Source organism: Aythya ferina (genome assembly GCF_964211825.1).
Source record: "Aythya ferina genome assembly, chromosome: 2".
Lineage (NCBI taxonomy): Eukaryota > Metazoa > Chordata > Aves > Anseriformes > Anatidae > Aythya > Aythya ferina.
The window spans coordinates 149,790,679-149,808,621 of record NC_140297.1 but is presented as its reverse complement, the minus strand read 5'-3'; the positions used below and the strand labels follow the sequence as shown (position 1 = coordinate 149,808,621).

At 45.2% G+C, this 17,943-nt stretch overlaps 1 protein-coding gene across 13 annotated transcripts in view; it reads left to right on the top strand.

Moving 5' to 3' along the window:
- The window catches only part of MTSS1 (MTSS I-BAR domain containing 1), a 118,610-nt gene that overhangs the window by 78,045 nt on the left and 22,622 nt on the right, over positions 1–17,943 (top strand). For all 13 annotated transcript variants that reach the window (XM_084507719.1, XM_084507722.1, XM_084507718.1 and 10 more), the window contains exons 4-6: positions 6,269–6,353; positions 7,615–7,706; positions 8,970–9,044. In XM_084507719.1, the coding sequence (XP_084363845.1) occupies positions 6,269–6,353; positions 7,615–7,706; positions 8,970–9,044 (252 nt within the window). The remainder of the gene's footprint in view (positions 1–6,268; positions 6,354–7,614; positions 7,707–8,969; positions 9,045–17,943) is intronic.

Sequence of the window (17,943 nt, the reverse complement as noted above, 5' to 3'; positions counted from 1 at the left end):
GCAAAACACTGCAAGCAGTCTTTTCCTTGCAGTGACAATGACAGGGCTGTGGTACATGACAATGATCTGCCACAGCTTTTCACTGTTATTAAATTCGGTTACTCCTATTAAAATCACGAGGTGACTTTGACCTTGAGTCTACAGTTGTAGATCCAGTCTACTCTGAAATAGGTCTGAATTGAAGCTTTTTTTTTTTGAAATACTCCAGGAAATGATTTTTTTTTTTTTAAGCTGGTTTTGAGCTGCAACCTTCAAGACTTTGCCAAGTGCTGCTCAGAAAGGCTTTTAGTTGTAGGAATAAAGGTGTCCTGTTTTCTTTTCCTGCATGGCAGATGCTGAACAGCATCACCCCGTTGTCTGCAGTTCTTGGTCCGTTTTTCCAGCTTAAAAGCTTTACCTGGAAGCCACTGACTCACTGAAACATGAAGTGCTACCGTAGCTCCCGTTTTAGGTTTCTGTCCCGGTGATGCTGCTTACAACCCCCGTGCTGATCACTTCTAGGCAAAAGCCCTCCTTTTTTTTCCCTGTCTGCTGTGACACCCTGGCACCAATCCCATCATCCTTGCGTTTCATCGGGGCATCTGCATAAACAGTTGTGCGAGATCAAGGTCCATGCCCTCTGCAATCAGTGATGGGAACTGCTTGCTCTTCTAACAGCGTGAGTTTGTATAAGGGTTGAGTAATGACCATTAGCTTGAATGTCCTACTGTTAGTCTTCCTGTCATAGCCTCTGTGTTCGGAGCTGTATTTAATAATCTCGCCTCTGCTCAGCTCCTGCTTTAATCTTAACGGAAGCCTCTTCTGATAACATTGAAATGGCAAAAGTATTACACCCGCTTTTCATCATTCTCCCCTTTTTGGACAAGAGGGAGGAGGCTGGCACATTTGGACTGTGCCCTGGAAGATAAAGATGAGCTGGTTAGTAAGTTGGAGCCTTAAAGGCGCTTCCTGAAAGGCAGTCATCTTGTGAGCCTGCTGGGGCTGCTCGGCAGTGAAGCCAGAGGAGGAAGATAAGAGGTCAATTGTAGGGAGTTGTTTGGCGTACACAGAGGCTGTGCAGTCGTACAGCTGCACATTTCATCAAATAGTCATTTCCTTGGTCTATGATCATTATTAAGCACAAACATAATGATTCTAATAAAACAATTGAGTCTCTTCGCTGCAGTCTCTCCCTGTTGTCTCTCTGCAACGTTGAATGACAAGCACGCGTCAAAGAAAATCATTTATGCCATTATAGTGGCCTCATTGTAGTGCCGTGGTCCACAGGCTTTCGCTTAATTATCTTACATGAAGACGGTTTTTGGTCTTTCACAGGCTTAGGCAGGAGTAGGAAAAACAGGGAAAGTGAGAGCAAAAGCATGTTTGCCTGGCAGAGCTGCCTTTTACTTAAGAGAAACGTCTGATGTTATCACCCACTTTCTGATCGCATTTGGCAGGAGCGTTTTGTTAAGCCACTCTCTCTGAGTGGGAAACCTGATGAATACTGCTCTAGTCTCCAGTTTCAAAGTATTGCTTTACACCGTTCCCAAGCATTGTTTGCCTTAATGGATGAGTTATTGTAGATGTCAGAGAAGCAGATAATTCATAGCCTCATTTTATAAACAGAGAGCCCAAAGCACGGTAATTTCACTTGAATAGCTGCAGGGCAGTGAATAGAGCTCAGGTCACCCACCCAGCGTACTGATTTGATGAAAAGTCTGCTAATCTCGCCTCTGTGTTTATCTTCAGGAAATTGTAACTACTGGAAAACGTCGTGAATTTTTGCCAGGGACCTGCCTGTAAGCAGCTGTACTCATAGCCCACTCCTGATGGCAGTGCTGTTCCAGGTGCTCTGCTGGCCACTAGGTCTGTGTTGATAGCACGGGGTATCTCTGCTGGGCTTGCTGCCTATTTCATGGCTGTATCCTTGAGCAAGTGGGCAGTTGGTCACTGCTGAACCCATTTCCTAAGATAAGCCATGAAGGAGTTTGGAGGCTGGGTCAGGTTTCTTACAGCTCTGGCAATGAACATCTTACTGCATTTTGAGAACTCTCTTGTCTTGTACTTGAATACCAAGCTGCACATCCAATATAAGGACTTGTGCACACTTTAATGCTGCTTGTAAGGTCAGTCTCCATTTGTAGAGTGTGTGGGTTGGCAACCCTTTCATTCTGCGAGTTAACCACCACTGTAAAAACTGGGTGATAATCTATAGAAAACATATGTTACCCGCGCTCACCCCGGCTGGCTGGCTGGAACTGAGTAAAAGCAGCCAGTCCAAACTACCCTCCCTCATTACGTTTGGACATTTCCAAACTGCTGCTGTGGTACAAAATGGTTTCCTTCTGCCAGTTACGTAGCCAGCCGATCCTAGCCCTCAGAAAACGGGAGCATCGGTGCCGTGTGGGCTGAGATAAATAAACCCTGTGCACCGCACGGGATCCTGCACGGGCGGCTCAACGCTGCAGCAGTGGGCCCGGCGCTCGGCCGGAATACATCATGGTGTGGCGACAGGCCTGCACTTCCCATTTTTTGCCTTCTCAGGAAACATTTTAATTCCTTGCAGATAACAGGGTTGGGAACAGTGAGGTAAAGCCCTGTGTAACTGCGGTGCTGCTGGCCTGCTGCAGTACGTTGCAGCGGAGCAGTGGGTTTCAGGAGGTGGGCCTGTACTGCCCTTCCTTCGGTCTAGGGGCTGATTTTTAACAAGGAACTGCTTGAAGCCCCCCAGAACACAATGTTTAGTTATATCTGAGAAGATGAGACTTGGAAAGGCTGCTGCTGCTGTTTTGGCACTCAGAAACCCGGCCAGAGGTGATCTGAGGGCCCTGAGCTGTCGCACCTGTGGAGGTGCAGGGACACCTGGACATGGTTCCTGCCTCTGTGGATCCAAAGAGTGCCTACATTGAAACCTCCCTTGCCAAGGTTTCTATCTCCTACACTTAAATAGACTCTGGGAACACTGAACATTAGCTTTCAAATGGGAATTGGAAGCACACAGTGCCTCGGTGCAGCCCCACTCCCCAGTGCCGCAGCTTTCAGGGCGCCTGCCCCCACCACGGCTGGCTTCGCGCCGTGCCCATGAGCTGCCTGTCGCCGTGTGAGGTGGCAGCAGGCCGCAAACGAGACGGCCGCGAGGAATAAAGACAAAGCTCGCTACTGTCTGCCTCAAACAGCATTGCAATTGTTGTGGCAAGAGCCTGCGTGAAAACTGACTGGTCCTGTAGCAGGAGGAGCACAGGGGGTGGCTGGGAAGCCTCTACAAGGGGACGCGCCTTCTCTGCAAGACTTATTCTGATAATTTGCAGGACTGCAGAAACCTCATTTCCAGGATGGCCAAACACGGTTTGTTTTTTCATGGAATCACAGAATTATTTAGGTTGGAGGCCACCTTAAAAATTGTCTGGTTCCAACCCCATGCCATGGGCAGGGACACCTCCCACCAGCCCAGGTTGCCCAAAGCCCCATCCAGCCTGGCCTTGAACATCTACAGGGATGGGGCACCCACAGCTTCTCTGGGCAGCCTGTGCCAGGGCCTCACCACCCTCTGAGTGAAGAATTTCTTCCATATACCTAATCTAAATCTACCCTCTTTAAGTTTAAAACCATTCCCCCTTGTTCTGTCCCTCTCTGCCCGTGTTTTTTGTTCATTTTTTAGCACGCTTGATGGTAACCAATAGCGATTTTTGCAGAGGAACAGCAATCCTTTGTTTTCATAGCCATTTCTAGCAATCGTGTTCCCCAGGGCTGCTTTCAGGCAAGTTGAGCTCATACGGTAGGTGCTGTTCAGGAGGGATTTACGCTGTGCACGGCACACTGAGCAGCACCCCTGGCAGCAAATGCTTGGTGAGAGCTGGTGCTTTATGAGTTCAGATCACCTCGCTTATCCTCTTCAGCGCTGGCTGATTCCCTGTAAGCCTCCTCACGGGATGTTGAAAGCAGGTGATGTTAAAACAGAGCCTTGCCACCCCCATCCCACTCCCCTTGCCTGCTGCTGGGTGCTCAGTGACCCAGCTGGGTGCCGGCTCTGCCCTCCCAACCATCCCAATGGCACAGCTCCTTCCCTCTGCCATGTCACTTCCTAAATCCATTTTCTGCACCACCTTGTTTCCAAACAGAGCATCAAAGCTTTTCAAATCTGTTATTAGCATTTTCCTTCATTTTTTTAGAGTCGTTTTTATTCATGGAATAAAATTGCCATCTTAAATTTCCATGCTTTTGTAAACACTTATGGATAATATGAAGTTTGAAAAGCTGGGAAGAACCAGTAACCCCCCTCTTCCCAATCAGAGGACTTTTTTCTATTAAATAACCTTTTTCCTCCAGGCTCTAGTTGTTCTTTTATTTCTTTAACGAGCAAATATAGAGACCTAATTCTGCATAGCCGTATTGCTGACCTTGCCCATCCATCTGTACTACTTGTTGAGTGGATATATTTATACGTTGGGTACTGGTGGTTCAGTTCAAATTTTGTTATTTTGCAGTTCCATATTAATAGTAACTGACCCTTGCTTCCTAGTGCCTAAAACACATGGTGCCTGATTTCCTATTTATTGTTCTAAAATGACTCTTCCTTGTTTCATACATTGTGCGTAGGAAAGCCGTGTTAAATAACCATTGTCAGTCTTTAAAATTGAAGGGTTTCAGCAAGTTTTTCAACGTGACTTTTGCTTGAACTTGACTGACCATTGCTCTACCGATGGCTCTGGAAGTTTCTGGTTCATTCTCCTCCATCTCTGCTGCCGTTTTGCCTAGTTAGCCTCCAAGTCACTTTTATTTCCTTCTCTTTCCCAGAAGCCTGTCTTTCAGGACAGAGATATGCTTTTTGCTGGGGACATTAGCCTGTTCCTGCTGTTGCTCTCTCTCCATTTTTCCTCTCCCCATCTTCTGTGCTGCTTTTTGGGTTGCCACAGTCCATGGCAGCTCGTGCAGCATCACTGGAAGAGACGGCTGTGGAGCCAGGCTGGGTCCTGATGCTTTCCTCAGCCTCCTGCACGCAGCAAGGCTGCAGCTCTTCCGTGTTCCCAAAGAAGATTTCAAAAGCTCCTTATGAAAACACGAGTAACAGGGCAAGTGACAAAAGATTTTCTGTTTATCTTTTAGGACAATGGAAAATACCAAATAGCCACAATTTGTTCCAGTCAGTGTCTTTGTTCCAGAGCCATTTTGTGGGCACAAGATTTAGTTCTGTAGGAATGCAGGAAGATGGGGACTTCTGTTTTGACGTTTACAAAAATAAATAAAATGATTAAAGTTATCAAGTTTCTCCACTAGAAAAATATTTCTTACTTGTGCAGTACCAAATTTAGCAATAAAAAAACAAAACAAAACAAAACAAAACAAAAGACAAAACCTTAAGATATTTTCCTGTATGTTACAGCCTAAGGTTATTTTAGTAATCAAATGAGCTTTCAAAGTAGATGATGAGACCTTAACCATTCCAGAGAATATTACAATTTGGAAAAACTTTGTGCAAATGTTGATGTTTGTACCTGGACAGTAATAGATTTGTTTTTTCAAATGGGAACTAAGCAATTATCAAAACTAATGCTAACCAAACCAAAATAACACTGAAATTTAAGATGCTGATCAACGTTGGCAGTGCAGAGGGAAATGGAGGGATGTGAGCTTTTAAAAGGGAAAATTATTGAGGAGGAAGACTCGATAAAAATAATTCTTGCTGTCATGCAGTTGTCAGAAACTGAAGTGAGTGAGGGCACAGAGCAAATAGTGCCATCTTCTGGCAATTTAATGAAAAATGTGTGCAATCTGGGATCGCAGGTGTGTGCGGTACACTGGTGAGATGCATCCATGATAGACAAGGGAATATGTAGGGTTGGTTTCATATTCTTTTGAGGCATTGGGTATAAAGGATCTAGGTATGAGAAAAATGGATCAAATTGCTTAGGTTTATTTTCCAAAATGTGGAATGTTGCTGACAACACACTTGCTGCAGATGCCCACCTTGTTGCCAGCTTTGCTTTTTCTTGTACTTTGACATCTTGAGTCCTTTGCGTTAAACCTTTCTGCCAAGGAGTAGGGCCTGATGGTATGAAAGGCTTCTGGGAAGAACTGCTTTAGTCGTGTTTAATTGTTTGGTTCTGGTCTCTGGATGAACAAGAATTAATCTCTTCCCAAGGTGGTAAATACCCGTGAGGTCTGAGCCCAGCTGATTTTATGGTTATCACAAATCTGTTTTTCAGTTGCTCTGGCAGACTTGGCACATGCTTTCTGGCTGGCAAGCTTGAGTCTCATTGGGATCTCACCTTCCTCGTGTTTTGTTTTTCAGGTGGCACCAGAGAAATCGGGTCTGCTCTGACCAGGATGTGCATGAGACACAGGAGTATAGAGTCCAAACTCCGGCAGTTCTCAAGGTGAGAGGCTCTGTACCTGGCCCAGAGCTTGAGATTCAACTTTCCTTCACTATCCTTTTTAGTGGGGAAAGCATAAAGCTGTTCTCTGGTATGGGCTTTCCAGCTCACCTGTGACCCCATCATTGAGAACAGCACGTGTTTTCTCCCCCAGTGCACGAGGTGTTGTGAAAGCCGGGAAAGGCAGGATGTCACTGCATGTTCTGGGAATCGGGCTTGTCACCTCAAGTCACTTTAAATGCTGCCAATTCCCATTTTTTCTCGGTGCTGAGCAGCTGGCTAGTAATGTGACTGACCTGTCTTTGTTTCAGGACTTCAAGCTTTGTCACTAAGTTTTAAAGCAGCAGCAAATGTTGTGCTGCTTCCTCAGCTTACCCGAGAGGTCTCGCTGCCAAACTTTCAGCAAACAAATCTGGAAAAGGCAAATTCCATCATCCCCTTTTTGCAGTTAAAGTTAGACTGTAGAGGTAATGGGAGAGGATTAACCCACGTGTAAGCGGAGCTATACATAAAAAACCTACTTCTGTAATAAGTAGCAGTTTGCACGTGTGCCTTTTTTAACCAAAGACTTGAAGATATATTTGACCTGGGGTGAACCAAATTTGATGCTTCGCTATTTCCCTGATGACTTGTGGTGGCTTCTTCCCTTTTAAAAGAAAGAAAGTTATGAAATTGACTGAAGAGAGAACTTCTGCCTCCAGTTACCCGAGCGTTAGCTGCTTAAATAATTTGATCCCAATGCGATTGATTAACTAGGGGAGCATTCCCAGTGCTGTGTCACCGGCTCCACTGGTGAGAGGCGAAGCACACTGGTGGGCAGGGTGTTGTTTCCTTGTACAGCCGCTCCATCTTCTTGTGCGTATCCGTGTGCTATTTAATTTTACAATCTGCGTGGCTGTGTGGGACTTTTCGGTCTCTGGGGTATCCATTGGGACTGCTTTTTGTGTGACAGATGAGTAGGATCTAACTCTTTACGTTGGCCCTGTTTCAGGTCATTCCTCTGGTTTGCGCACTGTTCCTCACTGTCCTGATCTTCTGCAGAGTAATTCTGGTTATCTTGTGTGTGGATTATTTTTATTTTGATCCAGTCCTTTCTTTTGCTTCCTCCAGCTTTAACGTTTTTATGTTCTGGTATTTACACTGTGACACTGGTAGCTGTCACAGCAAAAAGTAAAAATACTCCAATATTGACCTTGGCTCTCTATATAAGAATAGGGGCATCTGCAGGATTTGATTGCTCTTTGTGTTTTTTCAACAAAATTAGTGCTTTAATTGACTGTCTGATAAACCCACTTCAAGAACAGATGGAAGAGTGGAAGAAAGTGGCCAATCAACTGGATAAAGACCACGCAAAAGGTAGTTACAGAGGAAGAATCCTTTAATAGGAATAAGATTGTAATACTAGTTTTTCTTCCTCTTTTTATGTTTGTTCTGGGAAACTGAATGATGTGCTTGAATATGTATAGCAGCTTTTCCCTTCTGAAACACTCCCTCCCAAAGTGCCTAACAAATTTTAACCCTTGCATACACACTTTGAAGCTTTAGCTTGCGGGACCACAAAGGATGGGTGGTTTTTTTACACTGGAAAACAGTCACTAGTTTGAACTCTGTGAACACACTCCAGCTGTCCATTCTCCAGTAGTGCTGAGGACTGGGGACACCACATTGACAGAGCAAATCTGCAAAGCCCTGGGGTGTCACTGAAGGCGAACTCTAAGATCATGAAATGTCTCAGCCATCGCGTCCTCCAGAGAATTCACAGCCCTATAAAACATTAGGCACCGTGACTTTTTCTCTGCTGCAGTCCAGAAATGTGCCTTTGGCTTTGCAAAACTTTTTCCAGGGGTTGATGACCTTCTAGCACAGGTGCTGAAAACAGCAGCCTTCAAAATGGAAATGGTTTTTCTACACCTTAAAGAAGCAGCATCACCATGATTTATTATGGGAAGGGGATAATTGGTGTATATGTACCTGCAAACATACCTTTTATCTTTCTTTTTTTTTTAAGTATCAGTTTTCCTATCTGGTACCTTTACCTTTGGTGTACCTGGACTAGAGGTGGAATATTTTGTTCTGGGATTTTGATTCTCCCAGGGTTTGCAGCTCAGCTGGAAATGGGGGCAGCTGCAGTGTGCTCCACTTCACGAGAAGGAGCTGGCAATGTGGCCCTTCCTCGTGCAAAGTTTTAGCACCCTCTCCCTCTGCCGGGCTTTCATGCTGGGTAGAAATCACGGGATATTCTCTGCCTTGCCATTTCTGGCTACTTGTTTTTGAACACAGATGTTTTGAGAAACCTGTCATCTCTGTTTTCCATTCCTGAGAATGGTTGAGTGTCTGAAATGAAAAGCACTCTAATTTTGTACTGTGTTCTGAGTTGTTATTTCTGTAAAGGCTTTGTTTATTTGGGAAAGATTTGGTATGTGAATGTGCTCACACCCTGAAATGTTATATCAAGCTACATGTATAGGCACTACGAAATGCGAGTTCTGAGCTGCTTTGATTAACGGCAGCTATTCCCTTAAAATTTGTAGCCTAATATCTTTAAACATAGCCTTTTTCTGTGAAAAGCATCTGCTTTAACATCGAGTGTGCTGATACAGAGCCTGTGTGTTTTTTTAGAGTACAAAAAAGCCCGCCAAGAGATAAAAAAGAAATCGTCTGACACACTGAAGCTACAGAAGAAAGCAAAGAAAGGTAACTTGCTCCATACTTGTACTTTTGAAGCCTTCTCTGGTGTGCTCATTGACAAAGGCTGAATGGCAGTAGGATTTTCTGTTGCAATAATTTGGTCCCCCATAATGTATTCCTGGTATATACTTGAACACCAGGGTACAATTACTACGTGTCATTTAAATCATATTCTGGAGCTGCTGTCTAATGTTCTTATACAAAAGCCTTGAAAGTGTTTGTACAAAGTCAATCGGGTTTTAAAATAGAGCGTTGGCTGCTAACGTACTCCTGTTAAGAGCACTGACACTGTAACACGACTTGTGCAGATACCTGCAAAATCTTTGGGAATCTTTTGGAATAATATAAAAAAAGCCATTATGTAAATGTTCTGGAACTATTAACATTTCTCACCGTTCTCCCTTTCCACCACTTCTTTTTTTTTTCTTTTTTTTCTTTTTCCTAGCTACCTATAATCTCCTAACCCTTACATTATTCCTCAGAGCCTGAGAAGGTGGTATGGGCTGTTGTCAGGGGGAGGGCGCTTGGCAACCACAGGAAACTAAAAGATGAGTAAGAGAAGAAAGGGAGTTCTCCACAAAGGCAATCTGGCTTTCTTAGCAGCTGAATCTCATGCTCCCACTGCTCTCCCACCACCATCTCATCACGGGAGCTTCGTCACCGTGTCAGTGGGAACATGCATCGCGTTGGTACCCGCAGCGTTGCCATCGCTGGGGGTTTTACTGAGCAAAGTGCAAACCCCACCAGGCTTCATGGCAATGAAACGGAGCTTGTGCAGAAGCAGACTTCCTTGTTCCCTTTCCTGGCACTGGGCTCTTCCCAGCTGGGTAGGAAGCCTGCTTTGTACAGCTCTCAGCCTGCAGGTTGCAACTCGTGCTTACCCTCCCGCCTGAAAACTGTGAGCCCAGAGACAAGCAAAGCAAATGCTGGGGCAGGGAGCTTCTTGAGCTTTTTAAATTGTGTCAGTTTAGGTCTGTTCATGCATTTTCCAGCATAGATGAGCTGTCTCTAACTGTCCTTCCTTATAGGTGAGTCAATAATTATGCTACCAGAGAGCCACATGGCTGGAAAACTACCCTTTGAATTTTAGCTGGCTAAAGGAGTGAGGGAGGGAGGGGAGAGATGGAAGCCAGGAAACAAGAGCACACCTCAGTAGGCTCTCTGTGTGTCCGTGTGCTCATGGAGAAGCTCGGTGTTTTTAACCAGTGTGGTCATCTTTAGGGGGACACATTTTTTGTGGTAAGATTGTATTTTGGGGGTGTTGTGTAAACTTGTTTCTTGTTTTGTGTGATGAATTGCCTGACTTCAGACCAATAGCTTTAAAGAGTCTGTGGTATGCCCTCTGTTTCTTTTCCTTTCCTCATCCCTTTCTGGTTTTATCACTTGTTGCCCCTGTGTGATGTGAGCAACCCTTCAACACGTGGCAGGTGAGCACTGAGGAAAGTACACCCATGATCTGGGAAGAAGAAAACAGTTTCTGAGCCTGTCTCTGTGGCAGTAAGGACCAGTTCAGATCAGTATGTACCAGTACAGACCAGTAAGGATCAGTTCAGACCAGTGCAGACAGACCAGTACAACCCTGTAAGGACTAGTACCTAGCTCGATCCCCTTTTTAGCCTACTTCTGAGTAGAGTAAATCTCTCTGCACTCTTGGAGGAAGAAACAGTGTTTTCTGGGTTCCTGTCTTCCTCCCGAAATGTGTGCCATGTCTAGGGAAGAGGAGGTCAGCTCACAAGTGCCTTGTCCTCCTTCAGGATTAAACATTTTTGGGCAGGGAGTGAAGCAGCCCTCATTTTGCTATCACTTTTATAGCAGCTCTACTGTGATTGAAGGGTCTTTTTTTTTTTTTTAATGTTATTCTCATGCTGAATTTCGCTATGCTGTCAGATGCTTTTGGTGTTACCAGTGAGCCTGCTGTATTTCTGTGCTGTATCCCTTGGAGTCACTGTCCCACATGTGGTGTTTGGGTCCGGAGCACAAACTGAGGCAGGGTTAGAGCTGGTCACAGAGGGACGAATACAGAGAAAATGGAAGCAATGAAGGCTCCCAGGTGGCCTCTGCAAGAACACGGGGGAGCTGCAGCAGTGCTGGGGAGCTGAGGGTTGTAGATGCCTGTTCTCACAGCCCCTGGGAGGAGAGAAGCAGCGAGGTGTAAAGGTTCGTGTGGATGTGAGACCAAACACCCAAACCTGCCAGCCCCATGGGCACCTGACACGGCTGGGCAGGAGGAAGAAGCTCTCCCAGCCTCCGGCCAGGCTAATCTACAGCACCTAAATTAAAAATAATAATAATAATTAAAATACCTTTTCCCCTCTTTGCCTTTTTGGTCCGTACCTTGGAGGAATGCAGCATTGGTCTGAGTGCAGTGTCAGTGTTGTCCCCCTGTGGCAGATCTGTTCAGTGTGCTGCATTGTGGAGTCTGTTGTTCCTAGGGACACCCAGGCAAAAACATAATCCAGAAGGGGTTTATTTATAGAATGGTAAAGCTGTGGAAGTGAATTCATTCTAGGTCACAAAGGAGGTTTCAGCTATGGGCAGGAAAGCTCTCAGGCTGAGGACAGGACTGCAGCTGCTTCCCTGCAGTTCAAACTCACTTTTTTTGGTTCTGGCCTTCCCCAAGCAGGACCTGGGCCTTTCATTTTTTTGTAAAGTTACTGACTCACCTATGGGAACTCAAAAATAACGAATTAATTCCCTTCCTAACACTTGTAAGAGTATTTTTGAAGTAACCTCATGATCATCCGTGGGCAAGTGAGAAGTTTGCCGAATTCTGAATTTGCTTAAACACCGTGCATGCTACTAAAAACGTCCTTCCAGCTTTCTCTGCTCTGACTGGATGGGAAAGCGCTTCTCTTCTGCTCTGGGTGGCTTCAGATCCAGGAACTGAAATATAACCCCACACTTTTCCCATTCCCATCCTGGCAGCAGCGTCCTCTCCCTGCCACACCAGACTGCGGAGCCTCCCTCTCCCAGCTGACTGCTGCATGGAGTAGCCCCATGCTCCTCGCCTGCATCTTGAGGAGCTTTGGGAGAGAGGACGTGGCTTGTCCTGCAGGTTGGGCACCCCATCTATGCTCTGGGGGGCCGAATGCCTTTGGGTTTGCCTGCTGTCTGCCTTGTGCATGTCCTGGTTCCATGCAGCCAACTGGGAAGCTCAGGCCTGGTGTTTAAGATTTATCAAAAATTATGTTTGCAGAGTCGGCGTGTGAATTGCCATAAAGGCGTTCCCAGAGCTTGCAGTGAGAAACACCAAGCTTCCCAAACAAAAAGGCATGGGCGTCCTTTTGGGAAGTTTTGGTAAAACGACAAATCTGCGTGTAAACGAAGGGTTTGCATTTTGAAAGACCTCAGAGGACTGATTTTCATTCTGTTTGTTGTCTTTGACTATAAGGAAAAATAAAAGCAGTCTAAGCAGCCTCCTAGTGCAGCTCCCAGGTCCGTGCAGCCCCTGGGGGTGTCCTGGCCCCAGCCTTGAAACTTAGCTCTTGTCTGAACAAACAGAGCCACATGGTGTGTGGACCAGCAGGCGTTTCTTAAATTGCTCTTTGTTTTCAGACAAACACTGGGCAGCAGAAGTCAGCCCAGCTAACCCGAGTCAGCAGAATAATTATGTGTATACGTGCAATAACTTCCACGTTTAGGTTTCTGCTGAGTCGAGGCCTCCTAACTGGGTACAAAGCTGCTGGAGGCTGTGGAGGCTGCGTTGAGCTCAGAGGAGAGAGAGCTGCTGCGGCTCTGCATGTAACTAATTCGGGAGGTTAACAAAGTGCACGATTTCTAGTTCCTTTTTTCTTATAAAAAAGTGTCTAACTCAGACGATTAACTTCAAGTGTAACAGAATGCATGTGTGAAATCTGGAGTGCACGTGGGCCCTGTTCTCTCTGCTTCTTTCACCTCAGACACTGATGATTACCTGGGCAGATTTCACTTCTGCCCAAAACTTCTCCAGTAGGTTTCATTTTCAGGTTCTTCACGTGGTGCTGACCCACAGGCTTTGAGGAAAATGTTTAAATCCAAGAGGATTTGTGAAAAGGAGTTATATGAAACGTTCTCAATAAAATACCAAGGTTAATAGGGTGTGTGTTAATGTAAAAACCGGGTTTTGTTTCTGAGTGATTGGTAGCAGTCTGGCAGAGTGCCACCAGCAGTCAGTACACCGTTAACCTCTTGCCCTGTCCATGCTGGGTATCCAAGCCACCAAGCTGTACTTTTGAGTTATTTACCGGTTTTCAAAAGTACTCCTACCAGACTTTTAATGAGGTTAGGGAGTAGATGATTAGTAACTTAATGTAATACGGTCAGAAGTGCTTTCTCTTCTCCTTCCTCCCCATTAGCGAGGATGACATGTTGGGGCTTTTTACAGTCTTTGCAGCAGTTTTTGGGTAACATTTTGGTCTTTGAAATTGTAATACTGTTTTCAAGGATGATTGCACAAACCACCTGGCTCTTAACTAAAAGCCATGAAGCTCTTCAATGTAATTATAACCAAGGAACACCTCAGTTCTTAAAGCAAATACTGACTTTCCCATTCAGGTACTTTGCACTCTTCTACACTTAGGCTTGCTCAGTGTGGAGACAGAGGACCCCAGGCCAGCCCCTGTCTCCACCAGATGGCCTTATTTCTCCCAACAGACTGCTGTGAGCACCACTATGGTCAGGACTCACTGCGGGATCAGTATGACACTGCTCAGAAAGAGAGAAACTAATTAGCAAACCATCCTTGTTGTGGGGAAAAAAAAATAAATCCTGTACAGATGAGGCTGTAGTGCCTGAGAGTTTTTTTCTGTTTGTTCCCTCTCCTCTCCTCCATCTTATAACGCAAGCTCCACCTTATAAAAATTCAATGAAGACACGTTGGATATGCTGCAGAGCAATGGCCAGAGATCTTTCTTTGACTCTATTTTCATTCCTTGAGATTTGAATGCAACTTGACAGTTCCCTTCTTTTTGACAGCAAGCCAGCTTTATTGCAAAACTATAAATATATATATGTATATATATATAGTTTTTTAATTAAAATCGTATCATGGTTCATCTTTTTGATGTTCTTCCACATTGCATCAGCAATTAGTTTTCTATTTAATGACCAATCTATTAATGTAATTGCTGTAGAGAACATCAAAAAGCGCTGTGGTTACGAGTACAGCCCCCGCCCGGAGCTTTGCAAGGTGCTGAGTTCCCCGTCCCATACGAGGGTTTGTGCCCTGTTGTGCCCTGTCCCACTCCATCAGCCTGACCAGCGTGTGACACTTGGCTGAAACACCGGTTACCTACGAATCTGCAAGCTAAACAGAGATCCGAAACTGATTTAAATCTCTTAAAATAAAACTGTGTGCTAAATAACCGGGAGTTTAATTTACGACAGCTCATCCAGAAGCAAAGCTAATGCCTTTCTCTTTATCAGCAACGGAAGGGTTCAAAATAGCCTAGCCGAAACTGCTCGCTCTCTTGTCTCGGAGCTGATGATAATGTCTGAACTCTAGGAGTGCTGGAATACCAGTTTGACTTTTTTTATTTTCCTTTCTGTGTCAATTTTGTGTCCTGCAATTTCTCATCATGCGCACCTGCCTGACAGCTGAGGCTCTGGGTAAGTCTGTGCCATGCTGTAACCCTGGTGGCTGGTTTATTGTAGCCCTTGCTGTGGCCTCTTTATGGTGTCTGGTCTCCACTAACTGCCTAGACTTTAATTTCGAATGAAACTAAAATATTGCCTAATCTTAATGACCAAACCTTCTTCTGATTGGTGTCTTCTTTTGGCATTTAATTGGAACGCTGTAAAAGAAGAAAATAAGTACTGTAGATAAACCTCTGGTTTATTTTAGAAAGGGATTAACGTGGACTGATAAATCATATCATAGTCGTGAGAGAAGTTAAATGGAACAGACACGTCATCAAGGTGATGCTCAACTAATTGAATCTCTTATTGTTAATATGACTTTTAAAGTCTAGAGCTTGAAGTCCTGACTGTTGTTTTTTTTGTAAACCTGTGAACCAAATCCCCTTTTTTCTCTGAAAATCGCATGCACCTTTCTTAACCGATAGATAAGAAGTCACATCAAAATCCGTGCTGGGGAAGGGGCGGAATCAGCATCCCGATTGTTTCCTCTCCTGCTGCCTGATCACGTCTCAAATCCCTTTGAATTGGGGCCTTGTTTCAGCTGTTGCCTTGCAAATGTAAAGTGGGTTGCCTCGAGATCCTCATGCGAATGAAACGTGGGGTTTCTGGATTTGGGAGATAAAACCAGCGGTGGAGAAGCCCGGATGGGTTAGGTCGGGACTCCTCACCGAGGTGCCTCTGCTGGGCTTCTGGAGCCTGGCCCTTGCGCCTCGTGCTCGCATCCTTCTGTGGAACCACACCTTGTGCTTTTCCTGGTTTGTAAAGCAGTCCGCAAGTTTCCTTTCGTAACTTGGAGCTTTTCTTTTAAGGGACAGCTTAGGAGCTTGTGGACGTTAGGAGCTCACTGGGAACTCCAGTAATCTCCAGAAAGACTCGGGTTTGGTTGATGAAAGGAGCTCACTGCAGCAGTGAGGTTTTCCACCTTTCTATAAACAGTTGCAGAATCCTAGATCTGTGTGAGTTTACGTGTGGGGCTTCACAGTGCAGGACTCACAGTGGTTGTTCATGCTGACACACGAAGCAGGTGGGCTCTTAGGATTTGGGAACGAATGACTTGGAGCCTGGTCTGGCAGAGGTGCGCTCAGGGTTTTAAGACAGTGTAAATTCTGCAAAATGCCCACATCGAATACTCAGGTTGTGTACAGACACCTGGAAGATGCTTGAGGGAGCAGTCTTTAAGTGAGAATGTGGAAAATTATAATTTCATCAATATTTACTGCATTGCCTGCTCCCTCAATAGCAGCACTATAACACTCAGGTTCGCACTGAGAGCGTTTAGAAATGACTGTTCTCCTTCGCTGCTACTGACAGCTTTGTAGTTTAAATTGTCTTATAAAATATAGGCATGAAATTGAGTTGAAAATTAGATTTGCCTGTTTTTCTTCTCCCAAACATGTTGCTGAAGTTCTTTTCAAACAAGGGTTATTCAAGAAGCTGCATGAGGCTTTTGGCACTGGTTCTCACCGACCACTAAAACTGAAAGCACGTTGGCCCTTTGCAGCTCTTGCACATTGTGCTAATGATGTGAAGCACCTGTCCTGAAGGGAACATACTAAAACTGTCCTTGGAGCAGTGAATTTGTGTTAATAATGACGAGAAGCAGTTCAGCTCTGCAGCTCAGTAGCTGTTAATTGCTTGTGTCAAGCAACAAGTCGGAGCACGGTGCCTTCCTTCCTGGCAGGGTGGGAGTCAGTCCACAACTTCTGGTCCTTCATTTCTGGTCCCCTCTGCAACACCCCAGCTCCAGTTCAAGAAGATGGATCTGAATTTCTCCTCCCTTTTCAGGCAGTTGACTCATTCTCCCATGTGCCACTGGGTGTGCTCTGCAGAGCCACCCTGCCATCACGCTCCTTTCTACCTGACTCCAGATCAGAGACCCATGTTTTCTGTCATGGTGCTCATTGTATTGGTTTGGAAATGGTTCCAAATGGGTAACCTAAAACCCAGAGAACGTGGGCGAGAGAGAATAATGGATTGCTGATGTTCTTATGGAAGTGTGCTTCACGTCCACAGGCAAAAATTGTGCCATTAGGGATACCACAGTCAAATGGCCTTCCCCTAATGCAAAGGGGGAAAACCTGCATTGCTCTCCAGTGCTCCACGTTCCCTTCTGAGAGAAGTGGTGGGTCCAGACTAATGGAGACCCAAGGTAGGTGAGGAGCAGAGGGCTGCTGGCCCTCGCCTCCTTGGTGTCCTCCAGGTGCAGCAGGGATGTCTGGCTGTGATCAAAGCTGCTCAGCAAAGAAAACTGCTTCAATTGGACACAGATCTCATCCCTCAAATTCCCAAGCTGCCTGAGTGCTGAGAGAGGCGACTCGTGATTTAGGGAGCGGGAAGAGTTACGCCTGATTTCAAAAGGCTTTTGATGCAGATTGATGTCTGCATTAGGGAGCTTTCAAAGGATGTTAATAAAGCTTTCCTGCACCTAAAAAATGAGTTGCAGGGATACCTGAAGAAAGAGCTATATTCATGCCATATAAACATCTGACTTCAGAGCCTCATCCAAATGATTCACCCAAGCTTGTTTCCTGCTCTGAATGATACCCCAGACAGCTCCTGTGTTTTCACTGACTACTCAGGTGCCTAAGAGCCCTGGCATAAAAACAGGCCCCTAAAAGTAGCTGGGAGGAGATGGTACATCAGCTGACTTCCAGGCTCACGTAAAGAAATCCACCAGGTACTTCACAGTGTGATCATTAGCTTGATCGTTATCCTAATAACTCTGTTGAGTTCAGTGGGTTGTGCAGGTGTAAATGAAGTTTATTTTTCCCCCATATGTTGGGTGCTCTGTTGCTCTGGTCCAAGACGTGGTGCTCTGTGGGGTTGAAGTAAATCACCAGAATTCACTAGAATTGAACCTATTTTATGAGTGGGGTCCAGTTGCTTTCTCAGTGTCTTCTCACCAGTGCAGATGAATGCATTTAAGGAGGATTTACTGCGTTGAGTGCATGATCAGCTGGTGGAGCAGCTCAGTGCTTACAGCACGTCTCCAGAGCTGACCTGATGAGTGTGTTGGGTTAGTTAGCAACCGATACATTTTGCATTTGATCCATCCACTCCAGTGAGTCACTATCTAGGTACAAACAGAGTGAGCTTATTTCGCCAGTCACCATTTTTTGGGCATCTCTCAAAGCAAGGTTCTTAGCAGTAATGCGAGTCTCAGTTTCATAAGGAATATGAAAGAAAAACTCCGGAGAAGTATAGGGTTTAATCACTGCATCTGATTGCAAAAAAAAAAAAAAAAAAAGAATATGAGAAAGGGCCTGAAATGTACAGAAGAGTCTTCAAA